At 37.6% G+C, this 22841-nt stretch overlaps 1 protein-coding gene across 1 annotated transcript in view; it reads left to right on the forward strand.

The window, feature by feature from the left end:
* Positions 1-22841, forward strand: part of TENM1 (teneurin transmembrane protein 1) — a 302334-nt gene that overhangs the window by 157581 nt on the left and 121912 nt on the right. The window contains exons 5-7 of the mRNA XM_058814332.1: positions 5811-6049; positions 15992-16144; positions 21265-21464. Of these exons, the coding sequence (XP_058670315.1) occupies positions 5811-6049; positions 15992-16144; positions 21265-21464 (592 nt within the window). The remainder of the gene's footprint in view (positions 1-5810; positions 6050-15991; positions 16145-21264; positions 21465-22841) is intronic.

The raw sequence follows: 22841 nt of genomic DNA on the forward strand, positions 1-22841 counted from the left end.
GCTGTTTTCAAATACTACAAGGGTATTTATGTAGTTAAGCTGGCTTCAAAGACTAAATATATTTATGTAGTTAATGTGATACATCTCTTGTCAGGTAAACTTTGTCTTTTTTGTCACAATAGCTGTACAGTTTGGCTTAGACCATATGCAGGTGAGTGTAGGTACTTGGAAACAGACTGAAATGCTGGGAAAAAAAGTCAGAATATGCATGAATATTCATAGAAGGAAATTGATGGCAAATAGAACTGAGGGACAGCTACTTCATTTACTCATTCCTTTCTTTAAGTCGTGCTTCCAACCATAGAATATAGGCAATAAAATTATAAAATTGAAAGGAATTTTTATCCTTCTTGATTCGTGGTTTCAAAGTGCTCTGCAAATATTATGTACTTTCTATGACTTACATAAATATTCTTGTAACTACTGTTTTTCATATTTTCCACAAAATAATCTTAAAATTTCTTGAGGAAAAAAATAGAGCTAGCAATGAGATTATTCCTTCCTTATATCAAATTTCTGTGTCCATTGGTTGTTTTACTCAGCTGCTGCTTGAGTTGGAGTACTACAGCAAATTTCAAGCCACAGAAAGCACTTTTGAAGATTACTGAATTAATGTAGAGATGTCACTGTGTATCACAGTAACAAAGCCCATAGTGGTATATGCAAGAGTAATTTATGTCCACAGTGTGGTAATTTTCATTTTATTTTCTTCATTAAATAGCAAATGAAACCAGAAAGCAGTTGTATTTTGGACAACAGTTCCAATATAAAAACTGTTGTTGATTGATTTTGGCACCATCCTATATTTATATAATTATTATCCCAGATTTCTGCCAGACTTGAAAGTTTAGTCACCTGGTTAGCAGGCCTAGCTTTCCTACAGCAACAGCAGGCAAGTGAGCCAGAATCACATCACTTGTTCAGTACTGGGGCAAAAAGAGAGGGACACAGGTTCCTTTTACATCCTTTCACATCCAGGGTCGCACTGCTCAGTTTTCAGATGCCATATAAAGAAAACATGAGTGAATACAGGGAAGCAATTCTATGGGAATGATTCAAAATGCAAGTCCAGCTCAAAGAGGAAATTTTAACAAAGTCTTTCTATTCCCAAAGATAAATCTCTGGATGGAAATCATGGAAAAATACAATTATAAAATAAATTAGATAAGTAGTTTTCATGGCAATTTCTATCTTCACCCATGACCATTTTGTTCCCATAGTTCTTGTACACAGAAAGATGAAACAAAGGCTCTAAAATTAAAGGTCAGGTCTATCTATAATTATAAGTTATGTCTTATATTCAGATACAGTTTTCCTGCGTTGTTTTTCAAGATGAGGGTATATTGTGTATATCTTTGTGATCAAGGGGGTGTCTTGGTTTTATATATATATATATATATATATATATATATATATATATAAAATAGTTGCCTTGGTCTTATACTGTATAGTTGGTTGAGAGCCATATAGGAGATTCATAAAAAAATATATTCTGATTATTATGTAAGTTTAGAAGTGTCCTCTTTCCCCTCCCACTTGGAGTACAGAATAAAATGGATAGAAAACCAGGAGAGAGTGAATTTCTGCTTCTTACTACTGTCACAGGAAATATCAAGTGACTTAAAATGGGCTGGTACCAATGTCTTCTTGTCAGTGTTTGCCAAAGTAAATGGGAAACTGTATCAGTTCCAAATCCCTTTTGGCTGCCATCTCTATATATTTTCTGGCTATGCCAAATAAACAAAATCCTTTTTTCTGTTTCATCTGCTGTGCTTCTTAAAAATTTCCTTTGCACTTCTGTTGACATCTAAAGGAATTACTTCAATTAAATATCAGTATAGATACACAATTACATACATTATGTGCAGCTATAAAATGTAGTTGAAAAGAAATTGATCAACTTCAATGATTGAACTGAAGTCGTCTTAGTTTTTCTATCACATTGATTTGCAGCAATTTGTAATGCTTTAGGTAACTACTTCTTGAATGTGAAACACACACAGGTGCAAACCTACTTGGTTTATCCAGGAGAAATGCAGACTAATTCTTTGGCCAAGGTATAGCAAGATTTGTGTTTCTAACTTAGCTGTTGGCTCCCTTTCAAGTCTGCTCTTGTTCTTCATTTTTTCTTCTTACAAACTCATGATTTTTAATGGAAATGGAAGGGAAAGCATGGTAAAGGAACAAATGAAGGTGTGGGCCTACAGATGCTTGGCACAGAGTTAATGCATAAAAAGTTACAGAAGTGATACCAAGCCCTTGACAAAATTGAGGGACATTTCTACAGTATCAGGATATAAAAATATTTTCTCAGAATTTAATTACAGAATTCTGTGTGGGGTTAATCTGCTTTCTGGTAATAGTATTATGTTATTGCCACATGAATTCAGCTGGGATGTTGCTTCAAGCTTTTATAAGACTTAAATTGCTGTTCCAGATATGGAGCCAAAAGTACATAAAGAAATATCCTGATGGAGAGGTGTGTAAAGAAATGAACTCTTCTCCAGCCTTGTCCTAGCTAAGAATTCCAACTGCCTCTTCTATATGTGAAGTTATTTCTGAGCCTTTAGTATTTATTTATGTATTGGAGTTATCAGTGTAATAATATTGAGTGACTTTCATTTCACCAACAAATGCCTTACAGATTATGTCCTGTATTTCTTTTTTTAAGAGAATATTATCATCTAGTTTATGAATGTTTTTGATGTTTTTGTGAACATTTAGTTTTTCTCCACTTGGAAGAAGTGGTGTTAACAATCACCCTTATAAATGCTCTGATTTTTCTGTGTTCTTAGTTTACAAAAAAAAAAAAAAATCCACCACAGCCCTTAGCTTTTCTCTTAGATCAAATATTAAAGCACATATCAGGCTGCAGTCAAATCTAAACTTTTGAACTGCAGGTTTTATTATTTTGCTCTTTAGAAAGAGAGCCTGATTTTATAGAATTGATAGCAACAGTTTAGCATGTCCTGACTCCTTTGGGAACCGTGGTATGCTCAGACAGATGAGGAGTCATCTGAGTTTATGAGAACATAGTCACAGTCTGGCTTTGGAAATTTGTCTTTGTGCCACCAGTGTTTTTCAAATTCTATAGAAATGTCTTTGGGTACTCAATATACGCTTCCAAAAATTGAAGTTGTAAACAATTGGGTTTTTTAAACGTTTTCTCAGCATTATTTCACTAGTAGCTCAGTTTCAGTGTACCATTGCTTCAGAATCTCAGTTTTATTACAAATTAGAGCAGTGTAAATTCTTCTCTGTGTGAATTGACTCATCTGTCCAGAAGAGAGTGGTCTGGATCCAGGTTCTGTGCACTCTGCTGCTAATAGAGAAGTGCCTCTGCACACTAGCACTATATCATCAAGCCTTTGTTATAAATTCCCGTGCAAGAGAATGAAATTATTCCTGGCTATTGATTGCAGGTTGTTAGAGCTGTAATAATAACAATTTTCTGTTCAGCATTTCCTTCCCTTTACCTCTGATACCTTTGAGCTATGCACCATAAAGTACAATCAATACTGCCAATATCAGATCTTTTTGCTGTAATTTCCAAAAAATTTAAATGAGAAATTATCAAATAAGTAGGTTTTTATCATTATGTCTTGAACAAGTAAAGCATGCAAAGAACAATTGACTTTTTATATTTGTAGTGTTTGTGTATATATATGTGTGTGTATATATATATATGCATACATACTTCTCATATGTATATGCTTGTATCTAATAACATGTGTTGTTTCATGTGGTGATTTTGCTTCTATTTCCCTAAATATCAATAGGAATTTTGCCATGACATTTTTTTCCTACCAGAAGTCTCAGTGACTGTGTATCTCGTTAACTGCTGACTTAGAAAAAACTTCTCATACTTGCAGAAGCTTTCATGTGTGACAGCAAAGCATTGAATCCAAAATAACCAACTGTGCTCTCGTGGCCTGATAGGAAGGAAGCAGGTTTATATAGTCCTGTAAACAGCTATATTACTTCATTTGACTTTATTATTTTACTGTATATAAGTTTATAATTTTTGAACTAAAATGGAGGTAACATTACAAAGTGCAGAGCAATGCCATCTTTCTAATGTGTGCATTTACAGCTGTGGAAGTCAGTGGGAAGGAAAACTAGAATGTGTTGTCTGATGCACTGCCAGGATGCTGTACTCAGTCAGGGTCAGATGTCCAGTTTTGTCTGAGTGCAGCTTATTTGGGTAATATTCATGAAGCAGAAGTAACTAATACTCAAATTACATTCTTGTGGTTTAGTCATAAGACTCCTGATACACAAGCCCTGTAAACTGCAAGGCAAGCTAACCTTTATTCTCATTTGCTTTCTTTTTTATGTAACTAAAGGGCTCTTTAAAAGATAAAACTGCTCTGTAATACATTTTTATTTTCTATAATCTGGCATTTGAAAACCATAACCTTTCTTTTAAAATTTTATAATAGAAATACATAATACCGTACTCATTACACCATTTTAGCAATTACCATTTCAGGAACACGTATTTACAATATTCTTAAAGTCAAATGTCACCGTATAACAATGTTTCATATTCCTGAGTGTTTGATCCTGCATACATTTCGCTGAGTGTTCGTCAAAGAAGTTCTCCCAGCATGGATTGGCTGATCCATTTATGCATTCAAAAACTATTTTTGTGCCTTGCTGAAGGCATAAAGACATTTGTCATTGAAAGATTCTGGACCATGTCACTTGCTTTCTCAGCTTGAGACAGAGGAACACCAAGCTGCTCTAAACTCCTTTGGGTGCATGCTGTGGCCTGTTTTAGAGGTGCACCTGTCAGAAAAGAGGGCACTGAAGAAGCTTGCTCCCTTAGATAAAACAAAGGCAAGAAGGACCAAATTCTTTTGGTGTTTCCGAAAGAATATGTGGTTGGTATGGTCAGCCCTGAACTAGCCCTTTTTGCCACAATTTCTAAGCACATATCACAGTAAGTTATTGTTTAATATTAAGTAACCTTTCTTAAATTCTCTTGGAGAGCTCTTGCCAGTCCTGAAAAAGCATCCTTTCTGTTACAAAAAACTACTCTATACTTCTGCACCAGAGCCTGTTCTGCAAGGCACATTTTTTGTACCTTATTTTTTGTGCTAATGTAAGTCTTCGCTGTTTTTTCTTGAAGGCAATCAGTCCTGTGAAGTATGCTGAAATAGGTCTCCAAATGAATTCTTTCTTAGTATATTTGAGAATCACTGCAGTAGGCAAAAGCATTTGAATAAAACCTGCTCTCAGAATTGCTCAATTAAGAGCAGTAAAGCAATTGTGCTCACCTATATAGTAACTACAGTTCTTCAGAATGAATTATCCTTGTAAATCAGGTGACTAGTTACTTCTTTTTTTTTTTTATTTCCTATATTACATAGTAAAAAATAGATGTTCACAGTGGCACTGGCTTTAGCATTTTTGGGGTATTCCAGGTGAATCAACAAGTTAGGTGTGGATGGAGGGGATACTGCTGGCAGCAGTTCCCATGTCTCTGTCACACCTGTGTGAAGGCACATGGGCTGCTCATCTTGGAGGATCCCAGTACTCTCCTGAGAAACAACCTTCAGCGTTACTCTGAAAAGTGGGGAAATTAGCTTAGAATTTATTTATGGTGTGTTGTTTCCCTTATACATTGCTGGACATCTTGTGGTGTGGTTAAAAAACTTGCAGAGGGTATTCAAATACATATTTTCTTGTCTTTGATATTTGATGTGGTTATATGCAGTATATACTATCCGGTGCTTATACAGTTCCTTTTGCTTTTTACATCACCGAGTGGTTTTACGACATCATTCTTTGTCTTCTCTTTGTAGGCACTTCCTGTTTAAACATGGATCTGGGTCTTCAGCTATCTTCAGCGCAGCCAGTCAGAACTATCCCCTAACATCCAACACTGTTTACTCTCCACCTCCTAGGCCTCTTCCTAGAAGTACCTTTTCCAGACCTGCCTTCACTTTTAACAAACCTTACAGGTGTTGCAACTGGAAGTGCACAGCTCTGAGTGCCACTGCTATCACAGTGACCCTGGCACTGTTGCTCACCTATGTCATCGGTAAGCGCTGCTCCTTTCTCTGCTGAGTTATTCCTTCACCTCCTCTGCTCTGTCTTCTTGCTTTGCACTAATACAAATCGTGTTTTGCTGGTAATGTTTGCCATTGGTGCTTTTTAAATCCTGCCAGACAAAACACTGGATTGGCTAAAGGTTGAACATAATATTCTCATTAGCTTTCTGCTCTGTTAACCTTGATGCTGCCTAACAGAGAAGGAAATATTATTCAGGATTACATGTTTATACTGGCAGGGGACTCCTGCTGATTTTAATTGCTGCGATATTTTCTTAAACGTTTGATTTCCATATTATGCCTTACGACACTGGTTCTCTTAAAGAATTATTTGGAAAGACTGGTAATGTTTAATTGTGTTTTGCCTTGCTACCCTTAGTTAATTTCTTCAGTCTCATCACCATTTAAATCTTACATGATTTTCCTCCTAATTGTTATATCATTTGCTAGAATGACAACTAGCTCTAAAATAATTTTATATTGTGTTGTCTAAGATAGATTTTGGTATCCCTTTATTGAATTTATGTTTGAAAAATGGGTTACACAGTACCAACTTTGCCATTTTGTTAGCAAAATACATTGGACAGGTTTATCAGAGTAGCTAGAAAGGGCTTCCTCAGGTTTGGGGTTTATTTGATTTTTTTTTTCTTTTTGGAGGATAGGTGTTTAGGAGGTTGCTTGAAGTCAATGTGGTTACAAGCATACATAGGAGAGCAATTCTTTCTGGTTTCCTGCATAACATTTATCCTGAACTTTAATTATTGCATTGAGTTTTCAATCTGAATTGAAAATATTGAAGAACGTTCTGTGTGAAGAATTTAAGAATGTGACTGTGGCTTCTGTAAACAAAGGGAAATGTAATTTTTTTTTTTCTCTCACACACTCTTAGACTGTTGTTTTAGATGGCAGTTCACAGGTGGTAGGAGCCAGAGTATTCCTGATACCCTATAGCTTGAATGGGAATAATTCCAGGTTTACCTGAAAGAGTGCAGTACATACTGGGTAAAATTCGACAGAAATAAAAGTACAGATACCTCCAAACTGATAAATGGCCACTGATTTTCTATACTGTCTGAATAACTCTATCTGTAGTGAAAATTACTAAAATTTCAATAATTTCTTGTCTCCCACTGAGGTTTTCTTCAGTCCCATAGTGACAAAGTTCTGGTGATTGTCAGCAAGATGCTCATCAGGAGGGATTTTTTTCCTAGCATCCTCACCTAATGCATATGGGAAAGCAGATTTGAGTATTTCTGGTGCATGATGATTTGAAAGCACCTGAGGATCTTGTAAGCTCCATTAATTGCAGATTTACATAACAGCTGGTGAGCATATGCCCTCGGTTAGGACAGGCTGTATCATTTTTGCAGCCTCATCTGTTTGCTGCACATTTTATCCCACCCACACCATTTAGATTTTATCTGGATTGAAGCACTGCCTCTTTCATCCCTGTTTAGATTTCAAGTCTGCCACTGAAATTTCTGTAACTTTCTGGGGATATACTGCTATATGTCATCAGCCTGAGAAGGCTGGAAGCACTCCTTGTCACCATGAATTAAAGAGCTCTGTGTGACTCTCCTGTAGATGTGTCTGTTTGTCATGTCATGGTAGCACAAGGATGTAGCATGTTTTCCTTAGTTAAACAGAAGCAGGTAAAATGGAAATGTCTTTGCATTTTATAAATTATTACCATTTCTATTTATGTTTTCTATGGAAAAAATATGAATTTTTGAACCAGGAGTTCTAATTCAGAAAAAATTTCAGGATGCCATTATTTACTCTTTTTTTTCCCAGAAATTTTTGAGTTGCAGGTAGTCTTAGTTAGCTTATTCCAAGCAAATATTCCCTCTGCCCATTTCTGGTTGGTTAAATATTTAGATAAGTTTATGGTCTCTTTTTATGACTCAGATACCTACATTCTTTCCCTTCTGCTGGGTTTGAATCATAGCATGTAAACTGTTTCCAGAGTTCACTGGCTCTGTAGGCTTATATATTTGCATATCTTTTCACATCAAAAATTTAAGTGTGCATGTTTTAAATGAATAGTTGGATACAGGAATTCAGACTGTATGTCACACTGAAGTTAAAATTCACTCCCCCAAATGTTTTCTCTTTGCTCACCATGATTCAGATCTCTCACTCCACCAGGTTTTCTTCAAGTCAGAGTTGTGTCTGAGCAATCACAACAGACATTGGCCTACATTGTAAAACAAAACTCATTTTAATTTTAAGACCAAACTTAACCTGTGATCAGCTCAGCAGTTGTTATTGGAAAAATAATGGAGACTTCTAAAAGGCAAAATTGTTTTCATCATTGTATTTTTTGACATAGCCTGCATTAACTTAGCATGAACTACAATTTCAGGTCAAATGAGTGTTGATCAAAATTTAACATCAAGCTTTTTCTTCTCCTTATCTAAAAACTTAAATGTTCTTCTTTTTTAAGTATTTTTCACTGCCATTTAATGCTTAAGGTATACATTACTTTTAAAATGACACCCAAATCTCAGCCTCAAGTCAGAGCATCTCCAAAGTCTTAGAGAAATGAAACTTATTCCACATCAAAATTTACAAGTGGCTCTTACATTTGTAATGAACTGAGACCTCTGCCAGAGTGCTCTAAGCTGTGATTTCTATTCAATCAAAAGGTAAACTAGGAAAATGATTTTGTTCTTTTATTTTTCATCCTTTCCCTCTTATCAGTGAGACTCAATAGCAAAGCTTTTACATAAGAACATGTAATTCTTCTGTATTTTCTCTCCTTTGAACTACTACTCAGTTAAAAAAATAATATTTCTCCATTAATCTTCTTTTGGCCTATAATTGCTGTGTTTACTATTTGGCCTTTCTTAAATAAATTTGACTATTATATGGACAGTAAGGAAATTATAGAACACTGTTGATGGTTGTGTAACAGAAGATTTATTGAAAATCTTTAGTTTATTAAGAAAAACTCGTATTTTCACTTCAACAGGAGTAATCTCTGTGAATAGGTTCTAAAGTCATAGATAGTAGTTACTCCAAAAAAACCTTATTTCATAAAGTGCATGTTTGGTCTTCAGACTGTTGGAGGTGTAATTGTAAATTTGTTGAATTACTTTCTATGGGAAAAGTCCTACCTATTTTTGTTTTTCATTTTTCTGTTTTCCTATGAGTTAAGAAATGTAAATCACGTAAATCTGGGCAAGGTTGTTGAATTTGCCCACAAGTGGGCAGTGAGGCAGGTGAGCGGTTGGGACACACCTCAGGGAGGTGATGTTGGTGCCTCTCACCCGTGCATGGGGGCTGCAGCAGCTCCACCAGCAGCTCCTGCTCTGCCTGAGAGTCTTGCTAAAAATTCAAGAGTAAATTAGGCAAATACAAGAGATAGAATAAGAAATACAGAATTTCTTTTGGTTTTTTGCAACACCACGTCATTTCCTTTAAGCCCAGTAGAGTGGGTGCTGTGGCTGCTCATTTAGTAGTTATTTTTAGCCCATTAGTGAATAGGATTTTTCTTCCATGATTCTTCACCATTTTATCAGCAGCTGATTTTGGACTTGCAAATCACTGGTCCTATTGATCAAAGGTGCAGAGCTCCCACTGCTCCTATTGATTTCAGCAGGTGATGCAAATGTTCAGTGCCTCTGAAAATTGCATCTCATGTTCTTGGATTTAACCATCCCTGACTATGAAATGACTATTTTATATACAAATGAATTCTCAAGTATGAATATGAAGTCGTCCCTATCCTTCATGATATTATCACTATTTATGAGTAGGCACCAGAGGTGGGTGTTGGGTCTTAAATTATATTCACATGAAGGGTAAGGAAATTAAAGCCTCTGTGCTGCCTGACACTGTGACCTGTCATTTCTCACTCCATGTACAAGGGAGAGGAGTGATGGTTTCAACATTGGGAAAGGCCAGACCGAATTTTAAGGACATATGTATCTCAGTGCATGAATTTATAACATTGGTTGCATCTCTTTAGACAATGTATAACAGGACAAAAAAGGAATTATGCAGAGAGGGATCCAGGGGAAAATATACTGCTGTACACTGAGGAATATAATGGTATAGTAAACAGTGCTAGGCATTTCAGGGTTGTGCAAACATTGAGATACAGATGCATAACCCTGAAATGCCATTGAACTCCTTACTGGGGGAACTCTCACTGAGACAGATTCATCAGGGTGTCTCAGCTGGGAATTGTGGTATCTGCTCTCCTGGATTGCTGAGGAGCTTGATACTATCACAAATCTCTAATTATTCAGAGGAGAAACATTTACTGCTGCCCAAGACTAGGTTTTGTTTGTTCCTAAGTATAAAATATGGCTTGGTAATGAAAAATGAAACCAACATTTCACTTCCTTCTCTAGGAGGATTGCAGGAGAGGGGGGTATAGTTATATTTTCAGGTATAAAAATATATTAGGTATAAAAGTAAGATTTCTTGAGAAAAAGAAGAGTGCTGAGAGTTAAGATGGCTTTAACAAACACACGGAATAAGTCCTTATTTCATTAAATGCCCTACATGATCAAAACAATTTAGCACTTTAATATCTATTTTAAAAAATAATCTGAAGGCTGAATCAAATATTTAAAGTCTCAAATTATGAAATCTGTTTACAGTAGAATGAAATGGTATTTTATTTATAAAATGAGCTTACAGAAGATCACCTCTTCTGAAGGTCATGATCAAAACTTAGATTCTGGCTCTTGTGTCCAGGTATTTTTCTCATTAATTCACCTTTACAGGAACTGAGACACTGATGCATCTGTGGCTTTATGCCAAAGTGAAATCCAGTTTTATAAACAGAACCTGCTAGCAGTTACAGAAACAAATAATTTTCTGGCACTTAGATCAGGTGCAGAAGAAGTAGTCAGCTGCTGATACACATTCTATAACAGCTCTTCTGAAGTCTGGACTTCAGGGGGATGATCTTCTGAGATTCTGTAAAAAAGCAGAGAAAGCTAAACAGAAGCCTTTAGTGGAGGTCAGCAGTTTGGAGGGGCTTCACATTTGCAGGATTTTTTGTCCTTTGAAGTTCATCTTGCAGGTAGTAAGTACTTATTGCACAGGACTTTTTTGATGTCTCCTCACTACTGAGTGTCTCTTTTGCACTGGAGCCAAGGCTCTTATTCACATTCTGCCAAACATGTAGCACCGGAGTTGACAAGCTGTGCTTACACAGAAGGTAGATAAGAATAAATTAAATTAGATCATTGGCTTCCTAGCAGATGGCAGGTTAATCCAGTTTACAGAGCGAGTTCTGAAAAAATTGCTTGTATTTTTGTGGATATTTACCTGAGTATGCAGTAGAATTGTGGGGACTGAGGTAGTCAGTCTGGAACTCTCAGGTTTTTTTGTTTAAATGTTGAACAAAATAAGTGATCTGGTCAGTTACTTCAGAGATGAAGACCCAAGCTTTTGTTCTGAACATGGCCCTACGGGTTTTACTTACAGCAGTAATATGAAGCAACAGAAACCTGCCTCTGAGTGGGGAAAGTCCCTTAGGCAGCATAAAGTTACACTTACTTTTCATCTCTTTGCTGAGAGATTCCATGAAAGAAATTTATTGAAAGGTTAGATGATGTAGGCCTTAAATATGTCTTTTTCTGCAAGAGATCTGTTTTATACCTAATAATTTTTTTTTTTTTTTTTACCTAAGAAGCACAATAATTTACCTAAGAAAAGCTCTGTACTATGACTAGGATCTTCTGTACTAGAGAGAGGTCATTTAAAATTACCCTGCACAGCTCCACGGTGTGGCCTGGCCAGGGCAGCGTGGCTGAGGAAAACATTTAGGTTCATTATGATCCTGTGGCATCCTCCAGTTTCTTCACTGACTACAGACTCCTCCAAATTTAGCTTTTGCCATAACATTCATAATGCATGTTAAAAAAAAAAAAATCTGTGCCAACTTTTGTATTAGAATTTTATCAGAGACTTTGAATTTATAAGGGCTATCTAATAAAATATAAATGAAATAGAGGTATGGTAGTATCCATCATATAAGCCCTATCTCCCCACATTATGTAAAGAGGATCAAATTTTGCCTTCAGATTAATTTTGCCTCCAGATCACCTCAGTGAAAGCAATGTACAACTCTGGTCATGGCAACGTGCGACTCATAGATTGTACAGAGGAAAGTAATGATGTAATTATTTACAGGGGACTATACTGGATGTTCAGGCAAGCCAAGAAAGAATATCTCTTCAGATGAGTGCAGTTCCTCCCAGCAGGGAGAATATTGCTGTCAGAGGAGAGGTTTGGTTAGGCCAGCTGATGGAAGTTAGTGTCTGATGCTCCTGCTGACTCACCACAGCTCCTCCTAACAGGAGTGTGAATTTTGCAATCATGCCAGCTAAGAAGCTGTTTCATCTCCATTTGTCTGCTGGCCCTTGGGTATTGCCTGGAACTGTAGCAGCTCAGCTGTGATTTTACACACCCCACCAGTACCTGAAGTGTTTTAGGTGCTGCAAAATACAGGGTAGGTGATTGCAGAAATATTTTGGAATGCCAGATAGGGAGAGCCAGAGTAGCTTTTGCTCCTTCTGTAATGTAAGTGTAGTCATCAAACTTCAAGGGCTGTTCTGTGTGAAGTTGAGCTGCGTCATCTAATGCATCCTTAGCCCTAATGGTGGGTTTCATACTGTTAGTCAGCCCTCAAGGGTGCTGCAGTCAAGGTCTTCAGAAGGTTGAGCTTGGAGGAAAGTGCAGAGACATTGATCAGAAAGTGAATCTCCCTCCTCCTTACCCAGCCCTGAGTTAGGCTAAGTTAGACAGAGTGATGGTATCATGTCCTATTTGTTCTGTGGAGTAGGAGCTTACACCTGGGCATTACACATGGGAAATACAGCTGAGAACCTTGCAAATGGATTTATGCTGGGGGAAATGACATTGTGGCCCACATTTGAATTGCGCAGCATTTTCTGTGCCCCTTTTTGTAAAAGCCAGAAATCCAATAGAAAAAAAAAAAATCAAAGGGCAAATAACTCAAAAGAGAAGTTCTTTTGAGCTTTTTAATGAAATTCAGTACATGCCTACTTATTTCTAAAGAGATTTGAGAGATGGAGATTTGAAAGTTTTATGTAATCTTATTTGGTGAAATAACTGTACATATGTTGTAGGAAAAAAGCTCCATGGGAATTTTGTATACCCTGGGTAAAAGAAAAGTATCACAGAAATGAAGAGGTTAGGGAGGGCTCTGTGTCTGCTAAATAAATGTCTATAATTAACTTCTGAATAAAGTATCTCTCAGAATTTATGCCTTCACGGGTGTTTGTGTTCTGGTTAGTCCCAGACTGTCACCTGGATCTGAAGGTAACTTCTCAATAGCTATAATTATTGTAATAAAAATTGGAATGGTTTTAAGACTGCAAGGTGACTGGGTTTCTGCAGTGTTTGAACTCATTCAGATCAGTTCATGTAGCTCTTATTTTCCCAGCCATGTGCTTTGCTGTACAGCCCTCAGAGGTGCCCATTGTGTAGCCGAGTCCGGTGCCCCGTGTCAGCTCCTGGGGATGAGACATCCGAGCTGGCAGAGCCATCCTCTGTGCCACGCACTTGGTGTTTCCAGGGAGGAAGCTGACTGTCAGACGTAGATACAGATCGTTTTGCAGCTTGCCAAGCTTTGGCACAAGCTATAAAAACAACAGCACTTCCCCAGCCTGAGGGAAGACAAAGCCAGTAAAGGACTGGAATTGTTGAGTGGATGATAATGTGAGCAGAGTGTGTGATGGACCAGGGGCATGCACCAAGGAAAACATTCAGCCCTGGCTTTGTGACCTACCCTCTGCAGCATGTGCAAATGCTGTCGTAGGAAATGAATAATAACAACAATGGGAATAGTGTAGGAAAGAAACAATATCATATTCAGGATTCCATAACCACTAAAAGCTTATTATTGATGTGGGCAGTTGAGTTTTGCTTCCAGTAATCTGTTTCAAGTGCTTATATAATTGTTTGCATTAGTATAAATGAAATGTGCATTCATTAGCTATCAGTCTCATTGAACTGTGTTCTCTTTTTTGTTAATGACTCTTTAAATAATAATGACGTCCAGAAGCTCAAGTCAGGAGCACTTACTCTAGAGATGTCAAGGCTGCTTTTTGTTGTACATGGCAGTGATCTGTCTCACAGTAAGAATCTCAAAACTCAGACCTTAACTGTGTGATCTGACTGCAAGACACTTTGCAAAGTATTATCATGGTCCCTTGGTGATTTCAAGACCATAGAATATGGAGCAATTCAGGCTTGAGATCTCACCACTGAAACCAGAAAGCTTAGAAGGATCCTTCTAATACCTCTTCTGGGGAGTGGGTATGTGCTGCCCAGTCTCCAGAGTCCAGATCTGATGGTGAGTCAGTGGTTTGAGATGCAGTAAATTTCTCTCAAATACTGTCACCTCACTAATTCAGCAGTAATGCTCTCATTTGCTTGATTTGGGTCTTGTATCTGTAGTTGGGTGACTCTGGAGTGCACAGATCTGGAATTAATGACTGTAGTTTGGCAGCTTTGCATTCTTGTAGTAGTGTTCCCAAGCCCTGGGCAGGAATCCACTCAAGGCTTGGGGATTTTGTTGAATTTTTATAATTTAACTTTTCAGTGTGCAAGGGAGACTTGTGACCAAACACATGGGAAATGGACTCCAAGTTTTCTGGTTGTATTGAGATATTTTCCTTGAAGTATGTACAAGTGCAGAATAAAACCCTGTACTTTCTTAATGCAAGACCTATTCTAGATCACACTTATTTCTCCTGGGAGACTCTGAGGTTCCTGCATGGTTCAGGAAGAGCAAATATACTGCCTTTTAGGCTCCCACTGTGGGCAGATCCTACTCAGTGCAAATTGCTGCATGTGGCTAAAGAGCTGCTGCTCAGGCTTTGCTCTTCATGTGACAATTTCAGCTCCTCAGTGGGGATCATCCTCAATCCATATTTTAATGGGTCATCAGTCCTCCCTGCTGAGCTGCTTCAATGCTAAGGCAACCTCTTCCTTGGAATAATTTGCCTTTCTCACTAAGACCTAAGCAATTGTCTAGACTAACTGCAGTACTGTCATGTTGTACTAAAATAAGATCCTCTGTTGCTATCTTTCTCCTGCCATCCTTCAAGGCCTCAGATCAGAAAGAAAGAAGGGAAAGCAGAAAACATGAATGGCTCTGCAGGCAAAGTAGAGTAGGCAGCCTCTGCATATAGCAATAAAGCTAGTTTATGACTTCTAAAAAGGATTATTTAGTCATTTTCCTTGTACATATAACAGCTATATTTCTGTCCATTTGTGTTGTTAAATAATTGGATATATTTTAGATGTAGAGACAGCTTTTTATCTGCAGTGCAGTTCTAGACTAAGTCTGGTTAAGTAAGTAACCAATAAGTAAGAGTAAGTTTTTGCTAATGTTTAATCTAAATGAAAGAGTTTCAGAGTGCAGTGGGCACAGTTTCACTTCAAACTGGATTGGAAAGGTGAGATGTTTTAGTTGGTGTCATTGTTTTTGTCAACAAAATCTGAGATCTTTCACAGTCAAAAGCTGAGGGACAACACTGATATAGCTTTATAATCTGTCAAAAAAATATGTATATATATTTATATTGACAATACATATATTGTCAATATAAATATATATATTTATATATCGCTTTATAATCACAATATTGAATTTATTCAACTGTTATCCTTTTAAGTGCGATTAATTCCATTAATTGCTGCAGAAATGCATCACCCTAACCTGGCTGAGCTCCAGAAGAAAGTGTGGAAACTAATTAAACATTGAGTTTTAAGGTAAAATAGTAAATTGCTCATTAGCCCCCTTGAAATTCTGATTTATTACTAACAGAATAAAGTAATACTTGACTTTGCAGAAACTGGGTCATAGCATTCTTTCGTAGTCTCACTGAAGGTGCTGTAGTTTAGACACCAATTAATTGGTCTTCATTTTTTTGCAGCAGTACACTTGTTTGGTTTAACCTGGCAACTACAGCCTGTGGAAGGGCAGCTCTATGAAAATGGAGTTAGCAAAGGAAATAAAGGAACAGAATCCATGGATACTACTTACTCACCAATCGGTGGAAAAGCTTCAGATAAAACGGAAAAAAAAGGTAAGTGTAAATGAGAAGGAGGCAGATGATGGATTGTTAAACATTACTGCTCTTCAGATCCTGTATTTTCTACATTTTGACAGTATTTTCAGTTCAGGTTCTATCTTCTTTAGTATAATTTTAAAACAGATAAGAAAATCCCATAACCAGATAGGTTCCTTTAGCAGAACTCTCTCTGAAATTAGCACCCAGCCCATTAGCAAAGGAACGTTCAGTAGCACAGTGAGAGAAGAGATGAGAGTGTTTGACTTCTGTCTTGAGACAAGGAAGGGGAGACCATATTTTGCTTCTTCCCTCTTGTGCAGAGGGCTTGACACTGTGCCTGTCTTGCAGACCAAAGTCAGTCTCAGGCAAAGGGAACCTCCTTGTATTGACAGGTCAGAAGTGCAGAAGAGTAGAAATCTTAATGCTTTTCAAAGCATCCAGTTCTTGGTGTTTAAGCTAAAGCACAGCATCCTGTCACATCCCAGCTGACCCAGTCACAGTGAATCAGCTCCCAGGAATCTCCCAACAGCTCTCACAAAATGCCTGAGCCAGTGTGGCAGCTCCCTGCTGCCAGGGGCACAGCCCTGCTCTGCCCTCCCACCTCCCTCTGCAGCTCACTGTGTCCCTGTGCCCACTGCAGGGATTGTCACCTGCACAGCCCAGCCACATCAGTCCTTCATGGCAGCAGAAAATGGCTTTGTTAAAGAATGCAAATCATCTTCTGCCAAGGAAGTGGCTGAACCAGAGCTCTTGAAGTGCCTGAGCTAGGATAGGAAAGGAGTGGGCTGTGCAGCCAGGGTGTGAAACAGAGAGAAGGATCTGTCTGAGATGTGCAATTCCTTCCTCTTAAGTCCTGTTATTTGATGGGTTTTTTTGTTTGATCACCTGCTCCAGTACTAGTCACATGCTCTGGCCCGTGCTTCCCATCAGCCATCATGACAATGCTTTCTGACCATAAAAAGAAAATGGCCTTCCCATTTCTTTTTATGGTACACAGAAAACGTGGATAAATCAGATCAGATCAAAGTGAATGGGAGTGGAATATGAAACCTAATCTTTCCAGTTGTTAGGAGAAAAGTGAAATTGTACTGGTAGCTCTGCAGTGATAGGAGACTTACAGAGCTTTCAAATTTTAGAGCAGAGCAGGGATCTGATTTTGTGTGTTCTGGGTAAGATCCATGGCTGAAAATAGGCAACAAAGTGGAACACTGTTGTACCAGGCCCTCCAGGAGGAAGATTACACCACACATCAATAATCTTGCAAATCAGTGTGGCACAACTGGATACAGATCATATTAGATAAATGAACAATAGAAATACATGTAAGGAGACAATGATGTTGTTTTCCATTATTTCATCCCTTAGAATGGATTGTAGAATGAGTTGTAGAAAATGTTTTATACACTTTTGTATTTTTGTCCTGGTGCACCATGGAGAATGCCTCAAATAGTTCTCCTCAACTGTGTTAAATCATTTTGTCAATGTATTACAGATATAATAAAAGCTTTTCCAATGCATTTGGTTTCCAAAGAAGGATGTGTAAAAAACCATCAAAAACATCAGAAGTCTTCAAAGTTAGATAGTTGGAATAGAGAAAAGAATATGCAAGTCAATAAAGAGTGAAGTAGGTAAAAATGCAGACCACCTGCCTTGCCCCTGGAAATCCCGGGTTTTAGTGGAGCTACACAACTCCCCCACAGCACTAAAGAGCAGAGTCCTGTGCTAGCAGAGCCATTTCACTGAGGGCTTATCCAGCAGTTTCAGAGGTCAGGAATAGATCTGCACTGTTGTCTCACTTGGCCCCTTTCACATTTTGGGGGTAACATGTAATCCAGAGTTTAAGATAGCAAGGAGTATACACTTGGGAAAACACAAGGAAAATTATGTGGAATTAGTACTTGCATAGGCTGACTCTAGCTAGTCTTTGCTCATTTTCTTTTCTCTCCATAACTTTTAATATATATCAGTAATTTTATTCCCAGTCCTCCTAACAAATTCTCCATCTAGAAGTGATGAAAAGGAGGACTTGGAAACTCCTTTCCCTACAGCAGGAACCACAGAAAGTTGATGCTTTGCCTGTAAACTTAAAGCCTCTGATGTAATTTCACAGGAATAAATAACTGCTGTCAGATACTGGTGACCTCACATTTTTCCTAACTCAATGCAGCAGTACAGAATGCTTTTCCAGACTTTGAAAGTGTCTTTTAAACTAATCTTTTAATGAAAATCAATCATTTAAACCAGGAAGTCAAATTTCTTCCAGAAGTCACCTTATAACATACTGACCCACAGCTATGAGTTAACACGAGTTAACATTTTAATATGTAGTAATGTGATTAAAAAGTCAGATATCCTATTGATGCTGGTATTTATCAGGGGAGTACAAGGAAATTGATTGTTTCAGGATCAGTAGTAATAAGCATGTGGGTATATTCTTGTGGAGGTAATTGGCACCACGCTGTTCAGAGTTTTTCTTTCTTGAAGCCAAGAGAAAGCTGTGATTAGGAATCTATCTTCTCTTTTAGACTTCTGAGGAAACTGTGCTTAGAAAGCATAGGGGAGAATTAATACCCCAGTTGGCAAGATTGGACCTGTACAAGGAATTGAATATAGATAATTAAATGATACTTTGTCATAAAAAAAATTGGTTTTACAACAAAAGCAGAATTGTATTGCAGTGCTGTAACTTTAAAAGCTTATTCTGGACTTTTTCAAGAAAGAGCAAAAAAGTACACAAGCATAGTCTGTGAGGAGTGTGTTTTCAGGTGCCTTTTTTGTACAGTCAAATACCTGCTTAGTTCAACTAAACACAGAAACAAAGCTAAATTATTTTTCTGTAAAGAAAGCAGAGTGGCACAGTGAAGATGAAAATATGCATTTCAGACATGACTCCTACAAAGGCCTTTCCATTCTCTGTGGTTGTGTGGAAAATTAACATTTGAAAGGTGGGGATTCTGTGGCTGCATCCTATCAGTAGGGGCAGACAGTATGTGTATTTTCCTGTTAGCATTGTGAACAGCAGCCTGCACTTCTCTCCCAAGGGATGAGATATATGTACATATAAGTGCATCTGGGTTTTTTAAGCTTATATTAAATTATTGCTAAAGCAAAGGTATTCAGCCAAATGTGGAAAAACTCCCAAGGTACATCGCAACGCTAATATAATATTCAGCATAATTTGATTAAATCAATTAGTGAGAATTCAGCCAGACTGACAACATAACACTTTTTCCTTTCAACAAGGAAACAGACCTTCTCACTCCAAAGTACAAGAAGTAGCTACTGTATGTTAAAGACCTTGAACACTGACCAGTAATGCCTTTAACTTCAAAAATCATACTGTATCCTTAACTTTTTACTTAGTGCTCTATTGTCTTGTAATTGAATCATATTAATTACCAAGTATCAATATCATCAAAAAAACCCATAGTGTTTTACTTAACCCAGGGTAATTGCTTGCAAAGAATCTTTAAGATTTAATATCTCTAGAGTATTGGAAATAGGGGAGAAGGTTTTTAAATTTACATAAGCCAAGTAGGATCTTTTATGGATTGGGGTGGAAAGGGATCCACTTTCATTGTACAACAGAGAAAGTTTAATTCTCTTTTCAAAACTCAACATTCAAAATTTTTTCTATGAAGCAAGTTGGGCAGAAGTAGTCTCATCTTGAGCATTGTTCAAGTAGCAATTTGGAAATATTTTAACTCAAAAACTAAGTGGTGTATTTTTAGAGTACTATATTGCAAGTTCCTACTCTAAAAATAGATGTATTTACATGGTGAGGTGTTATAAGTTAGTCCGTCACTCTTGCTGTGGGTTTGATGACACAAAGCAGCTGTAAAGCTGGAAGATCAGGTGCCCTGAGAATTACTCCTGCCTTGTAAATTAAATCTCTATTCATTAAGAATGCTAAGTACTTCCTACGCTAGTTAAAGCCTATGTAAGGTCCCACAGAGGGGCTTTGTTATTAACACACTCAGGCAAAAGCTGGCCCTAGCTTTGCTGCTGCTGTTTTCTTTTCCAGGGGTGATTTATAAAATTTCACGTATATTATGTTGGTTTAGATATTTATATCCATGTATTGTAAAAAGTGAGGCTCCAGTCACTTTGCTCCTGGTTATTTTTCATTGTGATTCTGGAATGAAATGAAACATAGATGGGTATGGCTGCTGAATTCAGTCTTCTCTTGACTTGTCCTCTAATGCCACACACTATCCTGCTTTTACCTTAGTTCAGAGTATGGAAATGTCAAGAGAGTTTTACAAACCTTTCAGTGGAATTAGCTCAAATGTTAGCAGGATTGGGTCAGGATTTGCAGCATGTCACAATGCTGATCACAGACAGGCAGTAAAAAACATAAAGATCGTGATATAAGCCAGAAAAGCAAGCCAGCTCCAATTTAGTTTGGCAGAGTCTTCCTTATGCTTTCCATTTCCCTTTGTGTTTCAGCACTCTCACACACATGTGTGAAGGTACACATTGTTGATGTCTGCAAATTTATTGTCCAGCATTATGAAATTATGCCAGTTTTATCTTCAGAGTGCCTTTGCCTATCCTCACTCCCCTATTATGCTTTCGTGAAGACCAAGCCAGAACAGATGTTCTTCACTTCTTCAGGACTAGATTAACACTACCATAATAAAACCATTAGGAATGGTGATTAATAGAAATCTGGGTTGGAGAGGGGCTCTGAACTACCATGCTTGATGGATTTTCTGTCCTCACTGGGGACCATTTGTGTAGCTTCTGCAATGTCCCTTCAGCAGCAGTCAGAAATCTGTGCCAGAGGGAGAATTTCCCACTGTCCTCGCTCTGTGTACTCGCAGTTAAATGTGTTTTGGTTGCATAGTTGATGGGCAAAGACCATGGTTTACACAGCAGCAGTTCTACCTTTTCATAATCAGTAAAGTGTTCATAATCAGCAAAAATCATGACAAAAAATATGCTGTGAGACTTGTTGGAAATATGTTGTTCATGTTTGTTTGTGTTTTCTGACTTGTTGAATAAAAAATGCAATTAAGGTGTTAGGAGTTGATTTTTGTATATTCCAATATATCTAAGGCATGTTTATACCTTGTAGCCTTCTCTCTTCTGTAAATACTCAACTGGCTATTTGTTTGTTTCTGGAAAATCAGTGTTTCAGAAGGGCCGGGCCATAGACACGGGAGAAGTGGAGATTGGAGCACAGGTTATGCAGACCATCCCACCTGGCTTATTCTGGCGCTTCCAAATTACCATACATCACCCCGTGTACCTGAAATTCAACATTTCACTGGCAAAGGATTCTCTGCTGGGGATTTATGGCAGAAGAAACATCCCACCTACTCACACTCAGGTAATTGGAAATGATCCTGATTCTATCACACTTAGATTTTCAATCAGCAGTGGACAGGAGTGTTCAAAACACGCTTTCAAAGCAGAGAGGGAGGGAAGGACTGGCAGTAACCAGTCTGGTTATCCTTTTCTTTTTACTGAGCTCTGTCAACATCTCAAACCATGCTCTCCCAGAGCACAGTGTCATAGCAGACAGGTCAGCAGCTGTGACCCCAGGGATGTGACTGTCTGGGAGACTGAACAGTTACACACCGTCCTGCTGCATAAATCCAGTGTCTTCCATGCAAGTGATGAAATTCCAGTTCACTTGAAAATGCTTTAATTTTTATATGATTCCCTTAAAACAAATAGATTGTACAGTCAGTCTAAAGAGTTAATAGAAAAGGAAAAAACTGTCTCTGGTTGCTAAGATCAAAATTATTTTTGAGTGCATACTCCTGGGGATTTTGCAAGAGAAAATGTAGCTAAGCAGTCACATGCAATATTGCTGGTCACATTCAACTGTTTTGTTTAGACCTCATGTATTTGGCATATGAAGCTGTCATTTTTATGGATAGTACATTTTTAATCTTTCTTTATAGCAGGATCACACTCCACAGAGTGTGATAAACATATGTGGAATCATGGAAAGATTGTCTATAATGGACCACTGGAGATCATCTACTCTAACCTCAAAAAATTTTTACTAGAGTTTTGACATTGGAAATATGCACTTTCAGGTGTCACTGACTTTAATTGAAGCTGGATCTTCCATTGAGCTGACAATGAACTTTACTGAAAATCAGAATGCCAAAAAAACCTAGAGAAATATGTGTATTTCTTGGACAGGGATTCATAGAAATCTCTGATGCTTTGAGGTTAACAGGCATTGAAGTTGTCAGCATCCACCTGGTATTAAGAACTTTCCTGTAAAAAAATATATACTTATTTGCATTACTAAAATTAAATATAAAGAAAAAGTATATTGAGGTTTTGATATCTGATAGTGATATCAAGGGGATTAAGGATTTAAAAATCTGATAAACAAGTACAGGTTTTTAATCTTCTCTTGGCATTTGAGATGAATAGCTGCATAGCACAGGCACTACACTTTGGGAATTTTGGAATTATTCCCATTGAAGAGATGTAATTTTTGGACTTAATCTGCTGTATCTAGTGTAGCAAGTCTGATTTTACCCTGCCATAGCAAACAGTTATACCAGTTTTGATGCCACATTTCTGAACTATGATAATGCTTTCTATATGTAAACTTAAGCCAAAATGACTAGGTTATGTAATTGCTGTCTACATTGGTGAATACTTAGGCAATTCCTCTTAAGATTTCAACTGTTAATTCATGTTTGAAGGAGACATGCAGACTAGATTCATGAATATTTGC

The sequence above is a fragment of the Ammospiza caudacuta genome, chromosome 14 (genome assembly GCF_027887145.1).
Source record: "Ammospiza caudacuta isolate bAmmCau1 chromosome 14, bAmmCau1.pri, whole genome shotgun sequence".
Classification (NCBI taxonomy): Eukaryota; Metazoa; Chordata; class Aves; order Passeriformes; family Passerellidae; genus Ammospiza; species Ammospiza caudacuta.